Source organism: Chiloscyllium punctatum, chromosome 22 (genome assembly GCF_047496795.1).
Source record: "Chiloscyllium punctatum isolate Juve2018m chromosome 22, sChiPun1.3, whole genome shotgun sequence".
NCBI classification, from domain to species: Eukaryota; Metazoa; Chordata; class Chondrichthyes; order Orectolobiformes; family Hemiscylliidae; genus Chiloscyllium; species Chiloscyllium punctatum.
This window is the reverse complement of record NC_092760.1, coordinates 63,065,130-63,079,720: the sequence shown is the minus strand read 5'-3', so window position 1 is coordinate 63,079,720 and position 14,591 is coordinate 63,065,130. Positions and strand designations below refer to the sequence as shown.

The window sequence follows — 14,591 nt, the reverse complement described above, 5'->3', positions numbered from 1 at the left end:
CCTGTAGAGGCCTGTTTGATCCTTGCTTCCTCAACCTTAAATAAGCTTCCTTCTTCCTCTTTACTAGCTGTTCCATATCTCGTGTCACCCAAATTTCCATCACCCTACCATCCCTTCCTTGCCTCAGTGGGACAAATCTATCTTGCAGCAAGTGCTTACTAACTAGCCTCCATATTTCTGCCTTTCCCTGAGAATATATGTTCCCAATTTAAGCTCCACAGTTCTTGCCTAATAGCATTGTAATTCCCCCTATTCCAATTAAATACTTTCCCATACCGTCTGCTCCTATCCCTCTCCATGACTATAGTAAAAGTCAGGGTGTTGTGATCACTATTACTGAAATGCTGTCCAGCCCAGAGTTCTGACACCTGACCTGGTTTGTTGCCAAGCACTAAATCCGGTATGGCCTCCCCTCTACATATTGAGTCAGGAATCCTTCCTGGGGACACGTGACAAAATCTGCTCCATCCAAACCATGAGCACTACGGAGATTCCAATCAATATTCGGGAAGTTCAAGCCACCCATGACGACAATCCTGTTACTGTTGCATCTTTCCAAAACCTGTCTCCCGGTAAGGTGACTGCTTCTTTCCTTTTTCGGACTTCCACCCATACTGACTGTGGACAAACCCTCCTCAACAACCTTCCTTTCTGCAGCTGTGATATTATCCCTGCATAGCAATGTCACTCCCCATAAACTCCATCACCGCTACCACCACGTCTTTTACCTCCCTCCCTATTCCTTTTGAAACATTCAACCCTGGAATATCCAACAATTATTCCTGCCCCTGTGATGTCCAAGTCTCTGTAATGGCCACAACATCATGGCCCCAAGTACTGATCCTTGTTCTAAGTTCATCACCCTTAATTCTGACACTACTTGCATTAAAATAGACACACTTCAACCTATCACACTGACTGCAACTTTGCCCTATCAACTGTCTGTCCTTCCTCTCAGACTTGCTGTATCTGCCTGTTCACCAGCTACCCTATCCTCTGACCCAGAGCTCCAGTTCCCATCCCCCGTCACACTAATTTAAACCCTCCCGAAGAACTCCAACAAACCTCCCCCGCAGGATATTGGTGCCACTCCAGTTCAGGTGCAACCTGTCCTCCTTGTATAGGTCCCACCTTCCCCAGAAGGTACCGCAATAATCCACATTTCTGAAGCCCCCTCTCCTTCCCCAGCTCTGCAGCCACGTGTTCATTTGCACTCGCTTTCTGTTTCCAGCCTCGCTAGCATGTGGCACCGGGAGCAATCCTGAGATTACTATTCTGCTCGTCCTACCTTTTAGCTTCCAACCTGACTCCCTGTATTCACTTTCCAGGTCACTGATTCTCTTGCCCTCAGTGACCTGGGTGCGAAGCGCTGGAATTCCCTCCATAAACTTTCATGGTTCTCATTTCTTTAAGACACTTTTTAAAAGCTTTGCCTTTAGTGCTTTTGGTCACTTGTCCTACTATCATCTTTATGTGGTTCAGTGTCAAACTTTATTTGATAAAATTTCCATGAAATAACTGGAGAGGTCTTGTCACATTACAGATGTCACAAATCCAAGCTGACCCTTCAGGCTCAGGGCTGTATTCAATAAAACAGCTGAGGCACAACTGCTGTTACATAAGGTTGAACGTGTAAAAATCGGCCCATCCTGCAGCTTTTTAATGAGTATACTATAAGTGTTCCCATTGTGAGAAAGGTCTGTCTGAGAGGATACTTGTTAAGTTCATTGGCAGAGGGAATATTTTTTAAAAACACACAGGCTGTTGTAATGTGGAATGAAAAGGGTGGAAGCAGATTCAGTAACCACTTTCAAAAAAGAATTAGATGAATATTTTGAAGGAAAAGAATATTAAAGTGGCTCAAAGAAAACTGCAGATAACTTGGATTAATAGCTCTAAACAAAGAGGGCACAGGCACAGTAATTTCCTGCTGTTTTTTATGGTTCTAAAACTTATGGTCGAAGAGTGTGGTGCTGGCAAAGCACAGCCGGTCAGGCAGTATCTGAAGAGCAGAAGAATCCATGTTTTGAGCATAAGCTCTTCATCAGGAATGAGGGGGTGGCCCAAGGTGGCTGAGAGATAAATAAGGGGGGGGGGAGAGAGAGAAGAGAGAATGGGAATGTAGCTGGAAATGCGATAGGTGGGGATGAAGGTGATATGTCGGAGAGGAGGGTGGAGTGGGCGGGTGGGAAGGAAGATGGACAGATGGGACAGTTGAAGAGGGCGGTGCCAAACTGTTAGGTTTGATGTGGGATAAGGTTGCGGAGGGGGGGGGGGAAATAGGGAAATGTTGATCCTGTGTGGTTGGAGGGCCCTAAGGAGGAAGATGAGGCGTTCTTCCTCCAGGCATCGGGTGGTTAGGGTTTGGTGGTGGAGGCGGCCAAGGTCTTGCATGCCCTTGGCGGAGGGGGAGTTGAAGTGTTCACCCACAGAGCAGTGAGGTTGTTTAGTGTGTGTCATAGAGATGTTCTCGGAAATGTTCCGCAAGTTGGAGTCCTGTCTCCCCAGTGTAGAGGAGACCACATTAAGAGCAAAGGACACAGTACATGACGTGGAGAAAGTGAGGACTGCAAATGCTGGAGATCAGAGTAGAGTGTGTGGTGCTGGAAAAGCAGAGCAGGTCAGGCAGCATCTGAGGAGCAGGCGAATCGACTTGTGTGTGGAAATACAGGTAAATCACTGTCGGATGTGGAAGGATCCTTTGGGGCCTTGGACAAGGTTGGGTGCAGGTTTTGCACTTCTTGCAGTAGCAGGGGAAGGTGCTGGGAGTGGAGGGTGGGTTGGTGCAGGCCATGGATCTAATGAGCGAGTCATGGATGGAATGGTCTGTCCGGATCGCAGATAGGGGTGGGGATAGAAATATATGTCTGGTGGTGGGGTCTGTTTGTAAGTGGCAGAAATGGCGGAGGATGATGCATTGTATCTGGAGGTTGGTGGGGTGCAAGGTGAGGAGCAAGGCGGGTTCTGTCCTTGTGGTTGGAGGGGTGGGGTTCAAGGGCAGAGGTGCGGGAAGTGGAGGAGTTTCATTGGAGGGCATCCCTTGTTAGATCCATGACCACCCCCCCGACCTTTCCCTCCCGGCACCTTCCCTTGCCACTGCAAGAAGTGCAAAGCCTGCGCCCATGCCACCTTCCCTCACCTCCCTCTGAGGCCCCAAAGGATATCTGACTGAAATCTAGCTGTACTTCCACACAAGTCATCTACTGTGTCTGTTGCTCTCGATGTAGTCTCCTCTCCGTTGGGGAGATGGGACGCCAATTTATGGAATGTTTCAGAGATCATTCCTGATGAAGAGCTTATGCTCGAAACGTTTGCTGTCCTGCTGCTCAGATGCTGCCTGACCAGCTGTGTTTTTCCAGTACCACACTCTTTGACTCTGATTTCGAGCATCTGCGTTCCTCACATTTTCCAGACTGTATTTATAGAGGACCCACGTGCTATAACTATCATACTCTCTTGCATCTTACTGTCCAAACCTTTCCCCAACTCGGGAACCATTCTTTCATTGCCTTGGCATCTAGTTGAACAGGCGAGCTTATGACAACAAAGAGTGAGCAAAAACTATTTACCAAAGATTAATTTTCCTAAACTTCTTTCCACTTGCCAACCAATTTACAATATTGAGTGTAGATTGAGTGTGTCAAAGATTTTGTTTTAATTTTTTTTTAATTATGTAATTATTTAATAGAATAGGCAACATGAGACACTGTCTCTTTCCCACATTTTTCATAAGCTTCATTGCTTGGAATAACCCTGGTCAAATCCCACACAGCAGGTATCAGAACTAACACGCTTCAACTAAGTATGGAAGGTATAAGAGTGAGCCAATGCTTTGGAGCCTGTGCTAAATGTACTTGAAAGAAAATATATACAAATTAATTCATATTTCCTTACCAAAGTATAACTGGTAATGTTAGTCTTGTTTCTCAAGTTATTTACAGTACAAAATTATACCGATTCTTCAAATATATCGAGAACAGAGATGTAGCCAAGACTGTTCTGAAAGAGCGAGGTTTGAAGAAGATAAGATTGGGTATTGAAGGTAAGCTCTGTTACCTGAATAAAGCATTGGTTTAACTTTGTACATCATGGCAAGTATTTAGAATGGTAAGTGATCAGTAAACTCAAGTACATTTTAACTCAGCATCATCCATCTGAAGGATTATTAACAATTTGTTAGGTGAGAGCAGAATTGTCCCACTCCACATTCTTGCCCTCCAGCAGCATTTCCATCCCAGGTTTCTTAAAGATACAAAATATTCATCAGGAAAAAACCAACTGCTCCACCATTGTGACCCACAATGATGCCTTGCATATCATATTCAGAGACGCTCACTCCAGATCACTGCTCCCTTATGCCATCAGTCTTTAGTGTTACCCAAGGGTATTGCAGTGTAGCTCCAGCTCAGTGTTGGCAGTGTGGCACCTTGTTCTTTTCCCTGCACGAGCTATGATGTGACCTCGGATTGCATATCTGTAGCAGTTCTACATAACACTCCCTCATCCAGGTGAAACTGCAATACAACAGCTCCAGTTCATCCCATGCTTGCCGCTTACACTCGTGATTTGGAGATGCCGGTGTTGGATTGGGGTGGACAAAATTAAAAATCACAACACCTAATTAGGTTTTATTTGGAAGCACTAGCTTTCGGAGCACTGTTCCTTCATCAGGTAATTGTGGAGCAGTGCTTCCAAATAAACCTGTTGGACTATAACCTGGGGTTGTGATTTAAAACTTAGTTTGTACAGAAAAGGTTTTCATTCCCTCAGTTTCAGCTTGATTTCAAGCTAGCTTTCAGAAGCATGTGTGTATCCAAAGCCAATCCTGGGATGGATGGGCACGATTCTCACAACCCTCTCTTGAACTGCAACGAGAGAATCCTCTGCACAGTGCATCAGTCTTGTGACAGATCTTTAAAAATGGACCCTCTGGTAGGAACAAAAGAAATGAGTCATCAGCCAGTTTGTAAAATGATGGCCGAATGGTACCTTAACTTTATTTTCACAACTTGGTTCTGTGCATGTGAGCAATTACCTAATAAAACTCTCGTCAGTCTTGCCTTTGAAATTTTACTTATAACCTCAGTTTACACGATCTTTATGGAGCAGAGTTCTCGAGTTCCATTATCCTTTTAATGAAATGCTGCTTCTTGACACCATTTCTAAACAGCCTAGCTTGAATTTTAAGGCATCCCCCTCCAAAGTTTTGCACTGGTCCACTGCTATGATTATCTCTCAATCTTCTACATTTTGAAGAGGAACTGCTGGCATAAATTTGTGTTATTTCTGTTCTTTAGTTTTACTGATAAGCCATGTATATTGGCTGTAGTGTCTAGTAGCAGACAACAAATGACCAAACTCTTTGGGATGTCTTTGTACCAGTTTGGTATTATCAGTTGAACTTTCTGCCTCTCCATCTTAATCATGAGGTGTTAGCATTACGTTTATTGTAGATCCTTTATTGCCCTTAGGAAGCTGGTAGTGAACTGTCATTTTGCAGTGTTGTAAGGACAGGGTTTGAAGGATTTTAACTGAACTGGCCACTATTGACCAGTCTTCCATCACTTTACTGATGAGTCATTAATTGACTAATTAATTCTTTCTTTAGTGGACAGAACAGATCTAGTAGATCTCAGTTATACTGAGACAGCAAGCAACGTCATTAATATGGAATAGCTGTTCATCCCTATAAACAGTGGCTGCTCTCAGAACAGTTTCTTTGTCAATTCCACAAAGCAACTCAATGTAAAAGGTGTTGGCTAATTAAGTTTCTTCTCCCTTCCCTTTGACATTTACCCCACCTCCTCTTCTGCTTCTTGTTCCTCCTCTCACCTTCCCACAATCCAGAAATGTTAGCTTGTGTATCCTGCTAAGTGCTCAATCCCAGTAACACTGATACCTTATGTTTTCAGGTTACCCCACGTACAAGGAGAAAGTGAAGAAAAGGCCAGGTGGCCGGCCTGAGGTCATCTACAACTATGTCCAGCGACCATTCATCAGGATGTCCTGGGAGAAGGAGGAGGGTAAGAGTCGTCACGTCGACTTCCAGTGCGTGAAGAGCAAGTCCATCACCAATCTGGCGGCAGCAGCAGCAGACATCCCACAGGACCAGCTTGTTGTCATGCACCCTACACCCCAGGTGGATGAGCTGGATGTTCTGCCCAATCACCCTGCCAACAGCAACAATGACCTGGAGCTGGACCCTCAACCCCCAGCTGTCTGACAATGTATGTGATAGGGCTGGGGGAAGACGAGGAGGCTGTTAAGCATGCTGCTGCTGATTGATGTCGTCCTGATGCGTTTCTGTGCAAAACAGTGTGTCAGTATCGTACACCAATAAGAACAAAGTGTGATCGTAACCAAGTGACCTGCTACACGTCTTAAGTTACAACATTTATCATCTATCTGGTCAAAAGCAACCTGCTTTTGCTGTCAGAAGGGAAAGCTGTTGTTTCTTCCTCTACATTATTTTTAAATGCACACTGTTGCAGTCTAGGTGCTACATATTGGGGAATGGCTTTGGTCTGTACTTGTCTTTTAGCCAAGTGTTCTGTGAAATGCAATTAAACTTCTGCTGGCGCAGCACATTCAACATGATGTGTGATGACACTTTAGTGAAGGGAATATTCACATCTTGCATACCAAATTAGCCCTGGTGGTTCAATAAACACTCTTCAGGTACAGGTATTTTTTGGTGTGGGATAAATGTCTATACTCTAGGTATTGCTGTATGCCAGAGATTATTGCTGTCCTGTGAAGCCATTTGAAGTCTCTTAATTTTCTCAAGTCTGTGTACATGTTGCAGGAGTGTTTCTTGTATTTCTAACAGCTAATGAATGATTATATAAATAAACATCACAAGCATTTCTTTTGTGTGAAATTTTCTCAAACAGGTTACTTTTCACAAGATCTTGCAGCAACTCCACCTCTTCAATTTATTTTTGAGCATGTGCCAAGCATCCCCAGATCTTCTGATTTTAAAAGTTGAAATTCCCTGTTCTTCCACAACATAAACCAGCTTTTGTCAATCCAAAAGGACAAGTGGGCCCTGAGTCCATTAAGGCAATAGGTTCTTGCTCAGTAGGACCGTTTTAGTGTGGATTAGTGGCTTATATCTTGGGTGTGGAAGCTGAATCCACAACCTTTGAGCTACAGTTCATGGTGTATGAATAAAAATGTTTAATTTCATACAGCACAAATTACTGATGAGAATAAATATTTCTCTCATAACAGAATTCAAGTGGTTGAGTAGTTAGCAGTGCTGCCTCACAGGGACCCAGGTTCAATTCTACTCTGGTTGTGTGGATTCTTCTTGGGCTCTAAGTTTTTATTTGGACAGTCCAAAGCTGTGCAGGGTTATAGGGATAGGGTAGGATGTTCTGAGCATCAGGGTCAGATTTCAGTGTGCTGAATGGGCCCCATAGAATGCATCTCAGAAATGGGTGTTTTATACAAATCCTATCCAGATCTAGTAGGGTATCTACTAGCCTGCAGAAAACATTGACTAGGAACCTGCAGCATTAGATTTCATGTTAATACTGAATCTGATCATACAGAGAGACGGTTGGCTATAAATTAACCAAGATTGAGAAATCATTCACAGTTCACAATCTGTTCCATCCTCTTATTACTAGCATGTCTTCAAAAAGGACTTTTCTTTTATGTGTCAGGGAAGAATCTGAACCTCCTTCTGACCTAAGGTGTACTTTAAAGTCCTACATTTTGTTTTATAAAACATTAGGTGGTTAAAGGTGCTGAAACTTAGTCAAGGTTATAATTTCAAAATCCAAGTAATCATTTAGATTAATCTGGTAATCCAATTGACTAACTGAAAATCCCTTAATCCTCAGAACTACATTCTTCCAGTGATATTCAGACTATGAAAGTAAGAACAATGACAACTAACTTAGCAAGTTGAGAGTAAATATTTCTCACTTTATAGAATAAGTGCTTAAACTTTTTTTTAAAAAAGCACTTGGGGATTCAAGGATGCATCTTTGGAGTTTATCCATCAATTTAAGACACTCTCCACTTACTGTACAGGGAAGTATATTTGGAAAAAATGCATTTATAGACCACCTTCTGCAACTTTAGTTATAAAGCACTTTGAGATGTCCTACTGAGGTAACGTGAGTATAGTTAGTTATAACCCCATCCAAGTGTTGTCTGCTTGGGAGCAACAACTCAGTTTGAGCCTTTAATTCTCAAAGATCTCTATCACTGGCAGTTTTCTTTAACCTCGTCTGGGTTTGTTGTAGGTTCATTAATTGATTTCTACAACTAGTCAAAGACCCTTTCAACAAACAAATATCCTAAGGTGCTTCGGCACGAGCACTGTCAAAATAAAATTTGACAACTATTCCCAGAAGGAAATGGTGACTAAAAACTTGGCCGAGGAGAAATCTTCAGACAGCTTTAGGGAAAGAATTTCAGAACTTTGGGCCCAGCTGAAGACAGTGACCAATAAAAATCAGGCATGTAGAGACTGCAGGGTTATGTGAAAGTTGGAGAAAGGAAGGAACAAGATAGATAATGAGAAGGCGTTGAAATTCCCGTCATTAACACACAGCAAACTATTCACTTTTTTTATCTGGACAGCAGTTCCTTTGCTCATCTGGAATCTTATTTGGTGGCTCAAGGCTCTGCAGAAAACTTTTATCTATCATCTCAAAGCAGGCTCTCTTCACATTATTATGTATTGTTTTTGTGGGATACTGTTGGCATGGTATAGTCATAAAATGGCAAATACTCTACATGGCAGTAATTTGGGTAGAGGAATAAATTAAAATGAATTTAATGTATATAACTAAAACATCAGGGTCTTTTATCTCCATTTTATGGGATAAAAGGACAGCATCAGTACAAATCCAGTTTACACACTTATATACAAATATATTAACTAAGATCAAGGTTTTAAAACAGCAAATTCTCTCTGTACAAAGTGATTTGTGTAAAAATAAACTGTACAAATGGCAAACCAGATCAACTCTACAATTTTAAAACAGCAGCATTTCATGGCTAATACAATAAATATTTGTGTGTATATATATATATATATAATATGAGACAGAACAATGCAAGAAAAACAAACTTTGACACAATTAGCTTTGCAGAAAGGATTGCACACATGGGGATCTTGGTGTTTTCCAAAGTTAGGCTCCAGAAAGTGCAAGAAAAATTTAAACCGGCTTAAAACATCCCCAATGGAAACTCATCAAGATTAATGTAGCAACTTGCTCCACAAATGCAATGGGTTGGGATGGAATTGAAGCATCTTTGCAGGATCCACACGAGTGTTTCAGCTACGTGCAAGTCAATAAGCAACACAGACACACATTGGCAATAGTTCTGATGAGTAGTTTCATCAGTGTTCAACTTAACACGCTCCTCTTTGTATAAACCACTTGGGGTCCTCAACATTGTTCAAAGGGGCCATGGCAAGTCACTAAAATCGACTGGACCTCCAAGCCCTGCGTCTGCCTCCAGAAGGCTCATGATCACAGCCATGGCTGCTTCGTCATTGCTGGGACTACTGGATGAACGATCTTCAATCATATCAATACCTAGGTGAGAGTTGCCACCTGAAAAAGGGGAAGTGAAGGTGAAATTGGATAAAGACAAACTTTGCGCAGTATAGAAACCACAAAACAACTAGAGCTGGATAAAGATGTTACAAAAGCAAAGGGATACATGATGGGGAATTCCAAATAGGGTGAAAATGTTATTGGTGCTGAAAAATTTATGAAATAAAGTGGAATTTGCACTCTGCAGAGAACTAGATCATTTGAATCTTCACGAATTGTAAATCTGAATATAGAATTTTACTAGATTAAACATGCAATAATTTATTTAAAATTCCAAAAGGCACTTCATAGGAACATAAAGGTGACACAAAGTCATGTAAGGCACCATTGGTCAGGTAACCAAAAACTTGGCTAAAGAGGTAGTTTACGGAGGTCTTAAAGGACAAAAACAAAGTCAGGATACAGAGATGCAGGAAGGAAATTCCGAGAGACCAGCTGAGATCACAAGTGAACAAACAAGTCCAGAGATAACAAGACAAAGGGTCTTTTCCTGGTTGGCAAAATAATATAAGTTCTGTGCCAAGGGCATCAGTGCTGTTGCCACAAATTCTTACTGTTTGAGTAAGTGACTTGGATGAAGGGACTGAATTGAAGGTTGCTAAGTTTGTTGACACAAAGACATGCAGGAACTTCAGTTATGAAGAGAATATTCGAAGATAACAAAAAGGACATAGTGAGGTCAAAATCTTGACAGATGTGGGTAATGTGAAATTGCTGGTTTTGATAGGAAGAATAAAAAAACATAATATTTAAATAACGAGGATTCTGGCGTCCTCACACATGAATCACAAAAGCTTAGTGTGCTGGTACAACAAATAACAGGAAAACTAATTGAATGTTATTGTGAATGGAAAGGGGAATTGAATGCAAAAAGAGAGATTTTACTTCAGTTATACAGGACTTTCAAGAGGCCACATCTGAAAAATTATGTACAGTACTGACCTTATTTAAGAAAGCATATAAATGCATTGGAATCTGTTCACAGAACGTTTACTCAACTGATACCTGGTTTGGGCAAGTTGTTTTATGAGGAAGGAATAAGTTTTTATCTGCTTTTAGTTCTTAAGTACATATGGTGACTTGATTAAGACATAAAAGATCCTGTAGGGTTTTGAAAACATGCAGGTGGAAACAGGTGCATCTTCTTGTAGGAGAATCGAGATCCATGGGTTACTGTTTCAAAATAAAGTGATGACCATTTAAAGACAAAGATAAGGCGTTGTTACTTTTACTCCTGCTGAAATCATATGTCCAAACACTGCAATGCTCTTAAAAACCAACTGAGCTCCAAAGAGGTGTGACCTTTTAGTGAGACTAATAGCAGAACAGTGAAACATTTTGTTAATTCTGAAGATTCCCCTACTGATTGTTTTCTGGGGGAAGCTCAACAGTGCACCTTGTAGAGCAGCAGAATGACTGCTCAGAATATCTTAATGTCCACTTTATTCTATCCATGTGCACACACCAAATAATTGTCAGTTTCAGTGCAATAACGGCAGCCGGTGCTAACAATTTCACTGTTCCCACCACAAAAGCAAGATACAATAACTGTAGATTAATAAACTGTAAAAAGATTGAGAAGTGAGTATCCCTTGACAAGAATCTGTCACATAGCTCCTGTTAGCTGGATACTGAAATTCTACACAGCTTTTATTACAGGCAGTCAGCTAGAGCAGTGTTGAGTATCTCAAATTAAATGGCCCATTCACTATTAACTACCTCAAGCACTTCAATCACAGGGCTTGGATGAGCATGTAGCTACTTCCACAACCCATGAATCATCCCGTATAACTGCGAACTCCTGCACATTATTAAACTAACCCATTAAAGTTCCCACAGTTAAAATAAATACTTTCCTCATGATGTTATCTGACTTGTAGATAAATCTATATTTAATAAAAAGTAAAATGTAGGAAATATACAATATATCGGACCTCAGACTTGAAAAGATAGATTACTGTGCTGACCCATCACCAGAATTTGAAGCCAGAAAGTCAGTGTTGTTTACAGAGTGCAGGTATAGACTATTTCTCCCCTTGATGCTGTTCTACAATGAGAATAGGAGTCCATTCAGCTAGAGCCTACAATGAGCCAAAGGACATGGACTTGCTTTTTTTAAACTTGTTCCTTCTCATATTTCTGCACATTTTGATTAGCCATGTCAGACGGTTCATCAAGAGCCTCTAGAGTTCAGAATCTTTCAGGGATATTTGGAAGACTCTGTGAATAAGTTGCTTATTTCTGAACAAGAGGCCCTAACAACCTAGAAGCTAAAAACCTTGGAGCCACTAAAAAATTGGTGGATATTATTTCTCATCATTTCAACATTCTCGTCTCTTAAAATATTGCAGTTTGGGTTGGGAAAAAGAAATCTATTTGACATACAATTGACAATTGTCCAACTGGCTAACGATGACTTTGATTGCCTGGTTTTGCAAGAATAGGCAGGGTTGTTGGTGAATATTGTGGGGTGGGGCATTGAAGGTTGTAAAGAAAAAAAAGACTTGCATTTAAATGAAACGTTCCATCATCTTGGGACATTTCTAAGTGCTTTCCAGCCAATTAAGTACTTTTGAAGGGGAGTCACTGTTGTAGGAATGTACGAAACATGGCAGGCAACTTCCACACATAACTCCCACAAGTAACCAGATCATTTGTTTTATAGATATCGACTAATGGATAAGTACTGACCAACAACGACAAACATAACACCACTACTCTTCAAATTAATGCATTGGGAGCTTTTACATACAGCAAAAATAAAAATTACAGTTCAATGTTTCATCTGCAAGTTAGCATATCAGACAGTGTAGTGCTCTTAGTGCTACACTTCCAACATCAGAGAAACAAGACTATTGGGCTCCCTTCATCATACTGTACTGGCCTAGCCCATATTATCCTTTTTCCCTTGTGTTTATCCAGTTTTCTCTTTATTGTATTTCTGTTATGTTTCAATGATGTCGCAGAAGGAAGAATTTAAAAAAGGGATAGGAAATAGGAAATGGCACAATCACAGAAATATTATGTCACAGGAGGCCACTGGGCCCTATTTGAGTCCATGCACCTTGTTCTCCATAGAGTGAGACAGGCATTTTCTGCCTATTCCTTCAGATTAGGCCTGGAAACAAAATTGCAGGGTTCCCTCAGGTGCACACCCAATTTTCTTTTGAAATTATGTATTGTCTCTGCTTCTACTGGGGTCTTCCTCACAAACCCTCTGCATCTCCCACCAAAACCTTAAAATCTGTGACCTCGTATCATCAGGTAAATTGGAACAGCTTTTCTTGGTCTACCTAATCGAAACCTAATCTCGTGACCCTCTATCAGATTCTCCACTCAATATCCTTTGCTCCCAAGAACATCACCAACTTCTCCAACCTAACCTTGCAGTGAAGATCGATTACTCAAGGAGACAGTTTGGTAAATCAAATCTGCATAGTCTCAAAACCCCTCATATCCTCATCCAGTGATGACAACCTGAATAGGACATATTAGCCAAAATGTTATAACAGACTGCCAGCACCAACAAAAGCTGAATGGGTCTCCTCCTGTGCTGTCATTTCCATAATTCAACCTTATCTTACGCTGCCACTCAACAAGGGTCCAATGCAATTTACAGTTTTTGAACTGGGTAAAACTGACATGATTTCCAAGCGATACCAAAGAGTGCAAAACTTACTAAGTAGAGAGGTGTTGTCCGAGTATGGATAGCCTGTACTGTCTGTTACATGCGTGGCCAGTGCTCCAGCATTCGTCACGTCTGTAGAACCACCATTCAGAATCTACAGAGAGACACAGCATCATCAACATCAGACTGTCACAGAATAAATCGGATTCAACTAAATAACCAATCCACTGGCAATGTCTCAGTTTAGCCATACAACAACAGCTTTATATTTACACAACAAAATATCCCATGACACTTCGCAGAAGCACTATGAAACAAAACGTCTTCTGTTGCATCTCAGAGTCACACTAAGTCAGATGACCAAAATCTTGGTCAAAGTGGTAGGTTTTAAAGGAGTGTTCAAGGAGAAGGCGAGGTAGAGGGGGGAATTCCAGAGTTCAGAGACAAAGATGTGCAGGTCAGGTGAATTGGCCATGCTAAATTGCCTATAGTGTTAGGTAAGGGGTAAATGTCGGGGTATGGGTGGGTTGCGTTTCAGCGGGTCGGTGTGGACTTGTTGGGCCGAAGGGCCTGTTTCCACACTGTAATCTAATCTAATCTAATCTAATCTAAAACAACTAAAGCTTTTCTTCAAAATGCTGTGGGATCTTTTACATCGACTTGAGGAAGCAGACAGGACTCTGTTCAACATTTCATCTGAAAGATGACTGTCTCAATAACTGCTTAACTTAGATGAACTAAAGATAATCTAAGAGAGTTCTGATTTGCTAATGTTGATTCTCCCATAGAATTAATTTTTCACTGGTAGTTAGAGGTTATGGGAGGTCTTTTAATTGCACATAGTACAGGGCTGAATGTAGTTACAGGAGAAAGTGAGGATTGCAGATGCTGGAGATCAGATGCAAGAGTATGGTGTTGCTGGGAAAGCACAGCAGACCAGGCAACATCTGAAGAGCAGGCGAATCAACATTTTCGGGCAAGAGCCCCACCTCCATCTACCTGTCACACTCTTAGCTACCATTCCCCATCCCCACCACCCTCCTGTTTATCTCTTCACCCTCTCGGCTCACAAGCGTCATTCCTGATGAAGGGCTCTTGACCGAAACATGGATTCTCCTGCTCCTCGGATGCTGCCTGATCTGCTGTGCTTTTCCAGCACCACACACTTGACTCTGAATGTAGTCATAACTTGGAGATGCTGGTGTTGGACCTGATGAAGGAGCATCGCTCCAAAAGCTAGTGTGCTTCCAATTAATCTGTTGGACTATAACCTGGTGTGAGATTTTTAATTGAATGTAGTTTAACAGCCTGACCTCTCCAGCAACTTGCAATTCTTGCCATTGTCTTTTTGGGGTAATACTGCCATCAAGTGGTCTCAA

The 14,591-nt window shown here is 41.6% G+C and overlaps 2 protein-coding genes across 12 annotated transcripts in view; one reads left to right on the top strand and one right to left on the bottom strand.

Annotated features, from left to right (window-relative positions):
* The window catches only part of btbd10b (BTB (POZ) domain containing 10b), a 100,241-nt gene extending 93,375 nt beyond the window's left edge, over positions 1 to 6,866 (top strand). For all 6 annotated transcript variants that reach the window (XM_072592516.1, XM_072592520.1, XM_072592517.1 and 3 more), the window contains 2 exons: positions 3,932 to 4,042; positions 5,913 to 6,866. In XM_072592516.1, coding sequence (XP_072448617.1) covers positions 3,932 to 4,042; positions 5,913 to 6,223 — 422 coding nt within the window. In that variant the 3' untranslated portion in view covers positions 6,224 to 6,866. The remainder of the gene's footprint in view (positions 1 to 3,931; positions 4,043 to 5,912) is intronic.
* A 1,895-nt stretch (positions 6,867 to 8,761) lies between these two features.
* The window catches only part of bmal1a (basic helix-loop-helix ARNT like 1a), a 68,181-nt gene continuing 62,351 nt past the window's right edge, over positions 8,762 to 14,591 (bottom strand). For all 6 annotated transcript variants that reach the window (XM_072592510.1, XM_072592513.1, XM_072592511.1 and 3 more), the window contains 2 exons: positions 13,264 to 13,366; positions 8,762 to 9,581 (listed from right to left, as the gene is read on the bottom strand). In XM_072592510.1, coding sequence (XP_072448611.1) covers positions 9,424 to 9,581; positions 13,264 to 13,366 — 261 coding nt within the window. In that variant the 3' untranslated portion in view covers positions 8,762 to 9,423. The remainder of the gene's footprint in view (positions 9,582 to 13,263; positions 13,367 to 14,591) is intronic.